This window comes from Henckelia pumila, chromosome 4, assembly GCF_033568475.1.
Source record: "Henckelia pumila isolate YLH828 chromosome 4, ASM3356847v2, whole genome shotgun sequence".
In the NCBI taxonomy this organism is placed as follows: domain Eukaryota; kingdom Viridiplantae; phylum Streptophyta; class Magnoliopsida; order Lamiales; family Gesneriaceae; genus Henckelia; species Henckelia pumila.
Window position 1 is genome coordinate 140,030,805 of NC_133123.1, and position 14,003 is coordinate 140,044,807.

General features: G+C 36.5%; 3 protein-coding genes across 4 annotated transcripts; all 3 read left to right on the forward strand.

The window, feature by feature from the left end:
• The first annotated feature begins 4,193 nt into the window (after nucleotides 1–4,193).
• Nucleotides 4,194–7,797, forward strand: LOC140863965 (receptor protein kinase CLAVATA1). 2 transcript variants are annotated; one of them, XR_012144075.1, is made up of 4 exons: nucleotides 4,194–5,137; nucleotides 5,267–7,034; nucleotides 7,159–7,631; nucleotides 7,700–7,797. XR_012144075.1 is itself a non-coding variant. In XM_073267787.1 (3 exons), the coding sequence occupies exons 1-3, from the start codon at nucleotides 4,322–4,324 to the stop codon at nucleotides 7,509–7,511; spliced, it is 2,937 nt and encodes a 978-aa protein (XP_073123888.1). In that variant the 5' UTR covers nucleotides 4,194–4,321; the 3' UTR covers nucleotides 7,512–7,791. The 2 variants fall into 2 exon arrangements, 1 of the variants encoding a protein (XP_073123888.1); XM_073267787.1 differs by having other exon boundaries at nucleotides 7,159–7,791.
• A 1,992-nt stretch (nucleotides 7,798–9,789) lies between these two features.
• Nucleotides 9,790–11,831, forward strand: LOC140863844 (uncharacterized). The gene is made up of 3 exons (XM_073267576.1): nucleotides 9,790–9,900; nucleotides 10,212–10,283; nucleotides 10,966–11,831. Exons 2-3 carry the CDS (start codon nucleotides 10,218–10,220, stop codon nucleotides 11,518–11,520), a joined length of 621 nt encoding a protein of 206 aa, XP_073123677.1. The 5' UTR covers nucleotides 9,790–9,900; nucleotides 10,212–10,217; the 3' UTR covers nucleotides 11,521–11,831.
• Nucleotides 11,728–13,908, forward strand: LOC140861892 (uncharacterized). Its single transcript, XM_073264894.1, has 2 exons — nucleotides 11,728–11,733; nucleotides 11,816–13,908. The coding sequence occupies exons 1-2, from the start codon at nucleotides 11,728–11,730 to the stop codon at nucleotides 13,178–13,180; spliced, it is 1,371 nt and encodes a 456-aa protein (XP_073120995.1). The 3' UTR covers nucleotides 13,181–13,908.
• The last annotated feature ends 95 nt before the right edge of the window (nucleotides 13,909–14,003 follow it).

Below are 14,003 nucleotides of genomic sequence, written 5' to 3' on the forward strand. Positions count from 1 at the left end.
ATGTTGGGCCGAATTTCTTGCTCAATCCGTTTCTTTAAGCCCAGTTAAGTGAGATCACAATCCGCGCTAATGAAAACCGTGTACACTTTCAGTTTAAAAAGAAAATCTAACTCGAGCCAGTCAATGGTTACATTATTTTTAAAATGTTGAGCAACCATCGTGAGCATTTACGTGAGCATCAGTTTATTTGGCGTTCATCTATTGATGCAGAAACTGTCACGTCAGTGATACTCACATAAGTGCTCACGGTGGTTGCTCACCATATCAAAACTCATGGTTACCTGTCATATTAATATATCATATACTTAATGTGTTGTGTACTTGGGACACCGTTTTGTACGAAAGATTGCATTAGTCCATTACAAATAAATAATTATGTTATTAATAGCATGGTTGCGATGGTTTCAAATAAATTTTATGGCTAGAATTGTGGGTTTTGAAGCTTTTGTTTTACCATTTGACGGACTAATTATACCAAATCAAAGTTTGACACATTTCTTAGTAGTGCAATCAAGATCTTGTTATCTGAAATCAAAGTTTGAACTTTTCGAAGTCAATTATATATGTTCGTTCAAATATAAACCAGACAAAATCATTATTGTTCATGTCCAATACTTTTTTTCTTTTTTTTTTCTTCTTTTTGTGTAACTCTAGATAGTACAATATATGTCGAAACTAATTTATTAAAATATAAAACAAGTACTTAAAATATTGTGTGGTATTGTAGATATAATACAATTCTTCCACCATTACCTATTGACTCAAATATTGTACATTGTAGAATAGTCATGAAGTTACCCAGAGTGTTGGGTGATTGGTTAAAGACTAAATAGCATTCCCCAAAACAACCAAAAAAGAGAGTGGACTTTTTACTTGCTACCAAAAAAATATTGTCAGAAAGGATACACGTCTTTTTCGTTGAAGACACATTGGGTCAGGCCCATTAAAACCGAACCCTTTCTCGGAAAAGAACAAAATGGGTTAGGCCCACGACCCGAAACCGGAAGGCCCTCGTGTTTGCCACGTCAGTAGTGCGACTGGAAACCCTGACAAATGATAAATAACCTGTCTTTCGAACCCGTCGAGTCACGCCGTCACTCACAGACTCTAAATTAAATGTCATTTTTGTTTTTTTTAAATACGTATTTCACTGTATTTTTATTTTTCGTCACAAGAAATGAATTATATAACTATGCAACTCGTAAACCAAAGTACTGGTATATATTATGAATAAAACTATCATTAAGAAATATGCTTGAAGCCAAAAACATGGATGCACGATGTCTACAACATGTAATTGGCTTTTCTTTTATATTTTTTGGTGAAATTTAATGTTGTTGTACTTATATTATTTTATCAATGATTTTTAAACATTAGAATTTAGTATATTATTGTTTAATTAGAATAATAAAAGATAATTATCAAATATATAAATAAGGCGTCATGTCAATAATATATCATAGAAATATTAAAGAATTTGATCAAAATTATATATAAATACGAAGAGGTAATGGTCGGACTTGGTCAAACCTAGTCTTAACAGCGTCAGAGAATTAACGGCTAAAGAAGGGAAAAAATAGTAAAAGTTGAGAAAACGAACGAAAGACGGTGAACAATAGAGAATGCCATACATTTAATATGAAAAGAAAAATACTAATTATTTCACATAATATGATATGTATACATGAAATATAAGAAATTCGTGTTATAAAATTAATTCGTGATATCGTATGATTGGAAATTTTTTTTTTGTCTAAAACAAAATATATAACAAACTCTTGCAATTAAATCGCTGATTTTTCTTTAAAACACCGACGCCGTACGTTTCCTTTAGCTAGCGCCTAGCAACTTAGCAGGAAGTAGATTTACATAGGGAAGCGGACTACTCTAAGCTATCTGTTTTAATTTCTTATTTTTAACTGACAAAAAAATCCAATAGCTTTTTGTAATTTCTTCAAAAGTAACTGCAAAGCCTATTTTTCCAGCTTCTCACCTCCCACTCATAATTATTATCTTGAAAAACAGTACATCCGCTCAGAAAAGTAGTATTCATTTATTTATTTTTTAAAATTATATAATAGGATCCAAATCATACATCAGCAGAATTTTGTATCAATTCATCTCAAATACCTATAGAAATTAATGTATTACAGCATCCGAGTGTCCAATTGTCTGGTTGTATTTATCCACTGTTACAACATGTGATTTATCTTGGATTTTAGGTACTAGCCAACCTTTTGCAAATCAGAGGATCCAATATTAAATCAATGGGTATATTGACTAAATAAGTGACACCTTGCGCCTTTTTAAATTCACTGTTGTTTTAGGTTTGTTTCCGTTTTTCAGTCCCAACCCATGACTAGTAAATTTTTGTTTATGTTTCATCCATAGATTAACGAAACTGAAAACTTTTCAAGTTTTTGTATTATCTCATTGAAAATGAGTTAAACTATAAAATTTCATTTGCGCAACTCAGTTAACATTTCATGTATGTTACATTAATAATTGGCTGACAAGTGTATCAAATTGTATGTTAAAAAAAAAACTCTCACACTAATAAATACCTAACATATGGCACTCAATTGGTAATACAATAGGCAATGTTGAGATAGAGTATTACAAATAATATTTTTTTTCGAGTTCGACATGATAAACACGTGGCTATCCTATCATATTATGGTGTTCGTCTGGAACGTGTGAAGCAAACTAACTAGCTAAAATCTCCAAATATCTTTTAAAAAAACCTCTAAATGTCTCAAATACGTACAATGTCAATCCAATGTTTGTTATTTAAATCATATTAAAATCAAAGTTTAAACCTTAATCAAGTAACTGACATAGCAGACTTTACTTCATCTCTGGAGCAATGTTTGAACTTTGAACGCGAGGAGTTAACGACCGGACGTGTTGCAACCTAGGGATCACCAAGCAGCCTTACCCGTCATTGAAACACAAGCCGGAGATGGCTCTATACAAGTCAAGCTACTATAGTAATTTTGATTCTGTTTTGGTGTCTGGTGTTAATTTTCCATATTTATAATTCAAATTATAGAATTGAGACACACTGCACGATGTGACTTGCGAGTCATAAAATTACTTATGAAAATTATTTTTTTGAAAAAAAATATAAAGTAATATACTTCGATTTTCATTTACCCAATAATTTATCTCAAGAAATTAAATATAAATATATAATGTGATAGTTTGGTCACTTGCCCGATATTTATCAAACAAATCACTTTACTGTTTCGATTGGTCATACGTATTTTTCGAGTAGAAAAAATATTCAACAATTTCGTTGAATAAGATATCAAAAGTCTTCTTTGTATTTCTAGTTTTTTTTATGGTCCTAGGTTGACATTTGTATCCAAATACAATGCCATCACATAATATTTTTACGAGAAAAATATAGACACATATACAAAATTATATTCGTTCGCATTACCAATTTGGGATTCGTTGTACTATATATATATATAAAAAAAAGGCCCTCTTTATTCGCCATATCCACTGTCCTAGATTGGAATCTGATTAATTGTAAAATTTACTCCACTGACTCTTTTAGTCGGAGTGAATCTGTTCTCTTCTCAAAGTGGAAGAATGTAGAGGTTGAAGAATAATATGTAATGCTTTCCTTTTTGTGCACAATTTCTGCGGCTTTAAATTTATCTTCAATTATTTAAAACTTCGAACAATTTTTGCATCCATTAAAAAGCCGATATAGACATATGTAGTGAACAATAATCACACGAAATATATTTTATTTTAAATTCTATATAGTTTTTTTCTTCCATAATAAAAGTCCCAATTATAAGAACAAGAAGCATATATATGTAAAAAGCCACCTTTAGACAACATATTAATGGAGATTGGTATAGGAGTATCTTCTACTATTTTAATACTGCAAGTCCACGCTTCTTCCTTTTATCAACATTGTTTGTCTTTTGTAATGTAAAATTAGATTACAGGTTATTTTTTAAATTATAAATTATATCAAGAACATATGTCTCTGTAAGTTAAAATTAACGTGTAATAATGTTATAATTTCAAAAATAAGCCGTGTAATCTAAAATAAGTTCTTGATGAAAATATTAACGACAACATTGTATTGTACCTAGGTTGATCCATGGTGCAGGAAGCAAAAGACTTACAGGGATAAAGATGAAACAGAAAGCCACATTCTTTTGCTAATAATTTAAAGAGTTTTGGCCCCTTCGATTCCCTCTTACTTCTTTCAGCACCCTATAATTACTCATCCAAATTGTACGAATTATCTTATTCTGATTTCTGAAGCTACTCGGGACTTCCATTGATTCAACCCATGAGAAAATCTTCGCTTCTTCTTCTTTTCTTCGTCTTTTTCCAAGCAGTGATATCTCTCCATGCATACTCCGACCTTGATACCTTGTTGAAGCTCAAGTCATCACTGGTCGGGTTTTCGGGTTCGGGTCTGGAAGAATGGGTCGCTCCGCCGTTGCCGTCTCCGTCGGCTCATTGTTCGTTTCTAGGCGTGACTTGCGATGCCAAAGGACGCGTGGTGGCTCTTAACGTCACCAAACTACCATTATTCGGCACGTTGGCGCCGGAAATCGGGCTGCTCAGCGAGCTTGTCAATCTCACGCTGGCTGGAAATAATCTCACTGGGTCTCTGCCTGTGGAGATTTCCAACTTGGCTTGGTTAAAATGCTTGAATTTGAGTTGGAACTTTTTCAACGGCACGTTTCGTGGAGAAATGTTGGTGAAACTATCCGAGCTTGAAGTGTTTGATATCTACAACAATGAGTTTACGGGGGAGCTCCCTGTTGAGTTTGTGAAGTTGAAGAAGCTGAAGTTTCTTAAACTGGCTGGGAATTATTTTTCGGGGTGGATCCCGGAGATTTACTCTGAGTTTGAAAGCTTGACGCACTTGGCATTACAGGGAAATAGCTTGACGGGGAAAATTCCTGCTAGCTTGGCTAGGATACCGAATCTTCGCGAGCTGTATCTTGGGTATTATAACACCTATGAAGGTGGGATTCCGCCGGAGTTTGGCTCAATTTCTACGCTTCAGCTTCTTGATCTCGGAATGTGCAATCTAACCGGAGAGATCCCGGGAAGTCTTGGAAATCTCAAGCATTTGCACACTTTGTTTGTTCAGGTAATTATATAGACTTCACAATGCTCGAAAGTCGAATCTTCCCATTTGTGTCACGATGTACATGTAATTAATGCACAGGCACATATATGTTGCGTAAATAAATAATTAAACGTGTGTCGTTTCGGATAGGTGAATAATCTGACGGGTCTGATTCCATCGGAGCTCTCCGGTATGATAAGCTTGATGTCATTAGACATCTCCATTAACAACCTCAGCGGGGAAATTCCGTCGAGTTTTGCAGAGCTGAATAATTTGACGCTGCTCAATTTGTTTCAAAACAAATTCCAGGGGCCTCTTCCGGGGTTCATCGGCGATCTTCCGAATCTTGAAGTTTTACAGATATGGAACAATAATTTCACGATGGGTTTACCTGAAAATCTAGGAAGGAATGGAAGGTTGTTTCTGCTGGATGTGACCAAGAATCATCTAACGGGAACTATACCCAAGGACTTGTGTAAAGGTGGAAGGTTGAAAACTTTGATTTTGATGGATAACTCTTTCTATGGTCCGATTCCGGATGAAATTGGTGAGTGCGAGTCTCTGAGTCGTATCAGAATCAAGAAGAATTACTTGAATGGAACTATTCCGGCAGGGTTTTTCCGGTTGCCGCTGCTGGACATGCTCGAACTGAACGATAACTTCTTCACCGGAGAGCTGCCTGAAGATATATCTGCTACCACTCTAGGAAGTCTTTCGTTGTCTAATAATTGGATTTCAGGGAAGATTCCTCCAGCTATCGGGAACTTGATAAATCTTGAGATATTATCACTCGATGTAAACAAGTTTTCTGGTGAGATTCCGAACGAAATTTTCAAACTCAAGAAACTTACTATGCTAAATTTCAGTGGCAACAGCTTGACCGGGGAAATTCCAGCTTCAGTTGCCGATAGTTCCCACTTGACATTCATTGATCTAAGCCAAAACAATCTAAATGGCGCAATTCCCAGAAGCATTCCAGGACTGCAGAATCTGAATGTTCTCAACTTGTCAAGAAACCGACTCGAGGGATCGATTCCTAGTGAGATTGGTTCGATGAAAAGCTTGACTGTATTAGACCTTTCTTACAATGATTTATCCGGAAAAAAGCCCTTGACGGGGCTTCTGCGTGACCTGGATGACCGGTTTTTCATCGGAAATCCCAAGCTCTGTTTTTCCAACAGCTCCTATTGTCCATCAGCCTCAAGCCCATCCCAAGATTCCCAAAAAACACGTTCATCAAACATGGTTATTGTAATCATCGTCTTGATTACTGTTCTGTTACTGCTTCCTGTAAGTTGGATTATAGTCCGAAAGAGAAGGCTGGAGAGATCAAGAACCTGGAAACTAACGGCATTCCAGAGGCTAGACTTTAAAGCAGAGGATGTGCTTGAATGCTTGAAAGAAGAGAACATAATAGGCAAAGGAGGAGCCGGGATTGTCTACCGAGGCTCCATGCCTAATGGAATAGACATTGCAATAAAACAATTAATCGGACGTGGGCGTGGTAACAGCTACAATGATCATGGATTCATGGCAGAAATTCAGACACTTGGAAGTATCAAACACCGGAACATTGTAAGACTCCTAGGATACTTGTCGAAGAAGGATACCAATCTCTTGCTGTATGAATACATGTCACATGGAAGCTTAGGGGAGTTGTTACATGGTACGAAGGGCGCTCATTTGCAGTGGGAATCAAGGTCTCGGATCGCAATGGAGGCTGCAAAAGGGTTATGTTACTTGCATCATGATTGTTCGCCTTCAATTATACACAGGGATGTTAAGTCGAATAACATCTTACTTGATTCTGATTACGAGGCTCATGTTGCTGATTTTGGTCTTGCCAAATTCTTGCACGACGCAGATGCTTCCGAGTGCATGTCCTCCATTGCTGGTTCCTATGGTTATATTGCCCCTGGTAAGTGTTATTTTCACTGAACATGGTTCTATTACTATACCTCCATGCATTGAGTTGTTTTGTTGTTAATCAAGCTTGTTGTATTGTACTTTTGTGTGAGCTTTGCATTTTGGATGTTTGACAGAATATGCATACACATTGAAAGTCGATCAGAAGAGTGATGTCTACAGCTTCGGGGTGGTGATGTTAGAACTAATCACCGGTAAGAAGCCCGTGGGGGAATTCGGTGACGGTGTTGACATTGTCCGATGGGTTAGGAAAAAAGCATCAGAGCTAGCACAACCATCAGATACCGCTACACTGCTGGCTGTGGTCGACTGTAGGCTTACCGGATATCAAGTGACCGGTGCCGTTAACTTGTTCAAGATCGCCATGATGTGCGTGGAGGATGAGAGCTCTGCCAGGCCTACTATGAGGGAAGTTGTTCACATGCTCACCAATCCTCCGCAGTCTGCTCCCAATTTTCTAAAACTCTAACTACAAACGCGTCTCTCGAATCTCGACTGAAGTCTTGATTTAGCTCTGATGGTGTAGGTTTAGATATTCTGAGTAAGAAATAAAATGGTGGAGGCTTGGTGTGGACGTCGGCAAATGGTAGTGAATAGTATACAATTGCTTGGATTATGATTTGGAATGGGGTCAATGTTAGCTCTTGCCTCTTGGAGGGATTGGAAAATTTTAGATATGTAGTAGTATGATATAAGAAATTTGTGGATTTGTGTAAATTTTGGTGTGTTTATATAAAATATAAATGATAGTGACATGATTCAAAAGACCATTGTTTTGCGCTCATTTTTCAGTTTTTTCTTGAATATTTTTAAGCGAAATCATGAATAGATCGATCATCATTGATTTTCAGTTCATATATATGTTGTTATTTCTAATTCATTTGAACAGATTTTTGAATGTTTTTTGGTTTACATAGACTGATTTTCGACTGGTTTCGACTCATTTTCAATTTATATCGACTGATCTCGATCGAATATATTGAGTTTGACTGATTTTGAAGAAATCTCGACTGGTGTCGACTGGATTTCAGTTTATATCGACTGAGTTTGACTGATTTTGGAGAAATCTAACTGGTGTTGACTGTTTTTCATTGCTTGTAAACTGGTCTCGACTGCCTTATAATTATTTTGACTGATTTTGGAGAAATCTTGGTGTTGACTGCTTTTCTTTCTTGTGGGCTGGTCTCGACTACCCTATAATTGCATATATATATTTTTATTAGTAATAATAAATAAAAACATTAGTGGTCAAAGCTCTTGTTTGATTTGGTTAGCTGGGTTCGAAACCAAGGAGGAGCAGAATCAAGCAGTCGACATTAGTCGAGATTTCTCCAAAAAATACAATCAACTAAAAGCAGTCGACACCAATCGAGATTTCTCCAAAAATCAGTCAAAACAATTATAAGGCAGTCGAGAACAATCCAAAAGCACTGAAAAAGCAGTCAAGAAACTTAGTCGATATAAGCTGAAAACCAGTCGACACAATCTGTCAACACCAGTTTCTCACAATCAACTAAAAGTTGTGGATACCAGTCGAGATTTCTTCAAAAATCAGTCAAAATAATTATAAGGCAGTCGAGACCAATCCAAAAGCACCGAAAAGCAGCCAACACCAGTCGAGAAACTCAGTCGATATAAGCTGAAAACTAGTCGACACAAGCAGTCAACACAAGTTTCTCACAATCAACTAAGGCTGTGTTTACTTGCTTTGACAAACGAGGGATAACATTATTAATACCGACTAATCCTATGTTTAGATGTAAAATTAAAAATCATTATAAATCCTTACGCCCTTTAATAATGGGATTTAGAAATGATTCTTAATCCTAAACTTTAGAAGGGATTATAAATTTATACATGGTGAAAAGAGAAAAAAAACAATCCTAAATTAATTCATCAAACTAAACATATTATTATTTTTTCATAACCACTTCATATCCTATTAAATTATAATAATAATCACATTTTAATCTATCCTTTCACAAGCTCATCTCTTAAGTAAACGCAGCCTAAAAGCAGTCGACTTCAGTCGAGATTTCTCTAAAATCAGTTAAAACAATTATAAGACAGTCGAGACCAGTCCAAAGCAGTGAAAAGCAGTCAACACCACTCGAGAAAGTCAGTCGTCGACACAAGCAATCAACACCAGTTTCTCACAAGCAACTAAAAGCAGTCGACACCAGTCGAGATTTCTCCAAAATCAGTCAAAACAATTGTAAGACAGTCGAGACCAGTCCAAAACAAAAAGTCAATCGATATAAGATCAAAACCTGTCAACACCAGTCGAGAAACTCAATCGATATAAGCTGAAAACTAGCCGAGATTTTTCAAAATCAGTAAAAACCAACATACTTGGTCGAGATCAATCAATATAAATTGAAAATCGATCAATCTATGCGAACCAAAAAACAATCAAAAATCAGTTAATATGAATTAGAAATAATTGCATATGAACTGAAAATCAATGACGATCGGTCTATTCACAATTTTACAATAAGTTTTTACTAAACGAAATATTAATCACCAACTCGTTTTCGACAAGTCAGTTCTTCTGAAATTTTCCTCATCCCAATTTTCTAAATATAAATTTTAAAAACAATATTTTTTTAGAGTAAAAAACAATATGAATAGTGCATTGCCCTTTTATTTTTTAATTAATTAATGTTTTTATTTTGCAGAACATGTCATATTTATTATTTAAATAATGTTGGAGAGTTGAAGTCGCATTAGAACTTCGTTAAAGCGGGCACGCTTTTTGTAAAGATCTGGACAGGAGAGTCTCGTGGAGTGGAACGCACCGGCTCGCAGTTTCTGCTCATCTTCCCCATCGCACGCCCTTTTCAGTCAAGCAATCCAAGGTACTCTCTTTTCTTATTTTTCTACAAATTTTTATTGAACTTATAATCGATTCATAATTTTCCTTCATGGGTTTTCTTTATTACTGTAATCTGTGCTTGATTGTGTCTGGGTGTGTGTTTGTACTCTGTATTGTTCCTGTTTTCCAGCTTACGTTAACTCGTTGATGGAAATGAGACAGTAATTCTGACTACATGAGAATTGGAGTAATTTTAATTATCTGTTAGCAAAAATTTAACTTTTAGAATTCCTACTGTGGAGTTGCTTGTTTATTTATCGGTCACTTTACTTTCTTTTCTTCTGATTTTTTTAGGTAGGGATGCTGGGAAAATGTTTGGCCTCTCCTCTACTGATGTTTGATTCAACAGTTTGCTTCTGTTCTTATGTGAGTCTTGTTTGGTTTACTATTCTAGGAGAGTAATTTTGTTCTAAGCGTCTGAAAAGTGAAACCACTGCAAAGTGCAAACCAAAAAACAACCCATTAACGGATAGAATTGTAGAAATTGGTTTTTGACTCGGAATCTGTCTAGCTAAAAAGCGAACCCACTGCAAAGTGCACACCTAAAAACAACCCATTAACCGAAGAATGGTAGAAATTTGTTTTTGACTAGGAATCTGTCTAGTTAACTGGTGTTTCTTTTCATAAATTCCTGCAAACATAAAGGTAATTGGGAAAGAATAGCTAAAGAGCCTAGTACAGGCTGAAAAATGCCAGAATTAGCAACACAACGATAATTACATAAATTTCAGTTGTATGTTGTAGATGCCATTATAAGGTGGGAGATCAAGTTCGAAGTCACAAAGTTTCGATCTTGATGATTTGTTGTTTTCTTGTTATCAAGTATCCATACTCAAGTGCAAAAGAACTTAACATATATGAATCCATGAACTCATGTTGAGTAATGGTGCATCTATTGAATCAAGGGTCATGTTTTCCAATTTCTGCGAATGTTTCCTGTACCGTCGGCACTTAGTGCATGTCTATGTCAGATGTATGACGCCCTTTCATCTACTTGGCGTGTTTATGCAAACAGCTTGATCACAACAATTTTCTTCTCACCTTGCAGTCTGATTCTGCCTCAGTAGCAAGCAGCAAACTGATTATAAAATCAAACATTCGAAATTCTGTGCCCACACGATTTGTGTCTAGCAGTCGGGAGTTGCATTCAACTGCCCCCACTCAAAATGCAGTTGTAACTGATGAAGATGAGAACACATGGGAATCTTGTAAACAAGCCATTGGCTTGTTCGGATTTTCTGACATGGAAGTAGAGAAAATTCTGGGCAAAGCCTATGGTCGAATTCATTCTCCTTATTGGGGTGAGGAGCGGAGTAAGGAATCTCCAAGATTCGAGGTAGTAAATGGGATACTGAATTATTTAAAGGATTTAGGCCTTACTGATGAAGATCTTGGTAAACTTCTCAAGAAATTCCCTGAGGTACTTGGATGCAGCCTTGAGAATGAACTGAAAACAAATGTGCAGATTTTGGAAAAAGAATGGGGTATACAAGGAAAACCACTGAGAAACCTCCTTCTTCGAAATCCCAAGGTCCTGGGTTACAATGTAGATTGCAAGGGAGACTGCATGGCACAATGTACTCGATGTTGGGTTCGGTTTTAGCTGATACAAGTTTCTTATTTGTTCCTTGATTCATGTTACATGTACAAAGAATATAATTTTTGGAATCGTTATTGATTATCCTATAAATACAATCTGGTTCAAAGACACACGGGTTTATAATTCATTGATAATTCAACGGATTGAAATTTTTTCTCCCTACTATTATTATTTTCTTTGGATTGAAACAAGAAAACGAAAATTCTTGCGATGAAGGTCCACCTTTTGTTGATTCAAAGAAAATTGATTCTGGTGGAAAAGATGTCATGGACGATGGCTGTTATGGAAACAAATGTAGAATTTCATCGCCAGACCTTTCTTGCCAATTTGCCTTTTACAGGTTGAGAGTGAAGTTGTAGAATCCAAAGAACAAGGTTGCAGTTCTGAGAAACCACCAGAAGGTCATAAGCATCAATATAACCTGAACCCTGTGAGTGAAAATCAATCTCATGATAATGAACGATCACATAATAAGGTGATGAATATCCCAGGGTTGTCTGCTGAAGCTTCACCACTGCACGAGTTTGCAATTTGCATCGAAAACCCAGGCACGGCACAGACAAGTAGCACCCAAGATATTGAAACCTCTCAAGTCACTGAGGTTGCTCATGAAGAAGCCAAAACCGGAAAGGGCCCATGTAAATATGACTTGAATCAAGAAGTTTGCTCAGAAGATATCGATCATATTGGGAATCAAACTAGAACGACATCTATTGTTTCTGCTTCAAGGGACGCGACCGCTCCTGGACTCCCTGTTTCTCCCGTGCAGTTTGAGGCCAATCTTGGTTGGAAAGATTCAGCTAACAAAAATTATTCTCCTCCTACATCACCTGGCCAATGTTCTGAGAGCAGTGAGGGTCTTACCATTGGGGTTATCAGTAGCACTCCAAAACTGCCCCAAGGATTTTATAATATTGATCTGAACATCGCTGAAAGTGGAGACCTGTTGCAGTGTAAACAAGTTCCTGCATGTTCTGGTCTTCATTCTGGGGAATCTTCCATGGAAACAGATTCAAGAAAATCTGAACGTCATGATTTGGATTTGAATCTTACAAGTGAAGACAATGAAGACCACTTACCCGAAGCAAATGACCGCCAACCTCAGTCTCATTCTTCTTCAGCATCATCGAAGCAGCCTGTTAGCATTATTGATCTGAATGATCAACCATTTTTTCTAAATGATTCTTATGATCTTTCCTGTTCAAGTAATGTGAATGTTACAGGGGGTACTAAAACGGACGAGTCCATAATTTCCATTATGGCAGCAAGAGTGAAGGTCGATTCTATAGATCTTGTTCCACAAACGATTCCCTTTCCAAATGGCCGAACACCAGGGCTTACATTTGATGTTAAAGTGGGTAGGACAGAGAATTGTTTTGCCGTTGGATCTGCTCTTCCATACGCCCATTCCTCAGTTTATGGTTACAATAACATTGCACCTGTTCCGGAAGTTGTTGCTTTGCCTTTCTCCTCCTCTTTTTATGGATCTGGAGGAGCAGTTCCGTACATGGTAGATTCTATAGGATCACCTGTTATCCCCCAAGTTGCTGGCGCTGGTTTCTCTCAACCACTATTTCGTATCAAACATGATGAGCTCAATCCCATCGGATGGAGCTGGCCCTTCAGGGAGCAGTTTCGATCTAAATTGTGGAGCCATGGTTAAAGATGGAGATAAGGAACCTCTAGTCCTCGGAGATTTCTTAAACTTAGGTCCAGTCAGGTCAATGGATGATCAGCTGAGGACTAATACCTTACCTCCGGTCAGTTCAGCTATCAGTGGAAAGCGAAAAGAACCAGATAATGGTTTGGGGCATTACCCCTTATAGAAATTTTACACCACCATGGAAATAGATTCTCTGCTTTTCTTGGAATCAGATTAGGACCCATCAGAACATGCTAATGGTTTTATATAGCAATAGTTATAGCTTAAGGAAAAAGATTTACATCTGACTTAGTGGTCGAAAAACTGACAGATATTATTTAGTATCTGGGAATTGATGGTAACAATTGATCTGGATATACATTTCTCAGATTGTTACACATGTTGTGTCACAGGAACTTTGTCGTCTGGCTCTTGTATATAGCATCATATATAGTCAAGTCACAAATTGTGAAATAGTTGTCGTTGGACATCTTTTGAAGCTATAGAGACTACATTTTACTCTGCTTTTGCTTTCATGGTTTGAATCGATGGATATTCTTTAATGCTTACTGCTGTGATGGGCAAGAGATTAAAAAAAGGTAGTTATTTCAGTATCACAAAGTGAATGAACGCATAACTAGAGTCCCTTGTTTGAAATAATCGTGTATTTCCTTGCATAGATTCTAATATAAAATATTTTAAAAAAATTTAATATAACAAGTAATGATATGTACACACGCGTATACATATTTATCAAAACTAATTATTAATAATATGAAATTCGCCAACCTGTTTTAAGAATGAAATCATTTGATCAGCTTTACTCATTTTCTTGTATACGGAT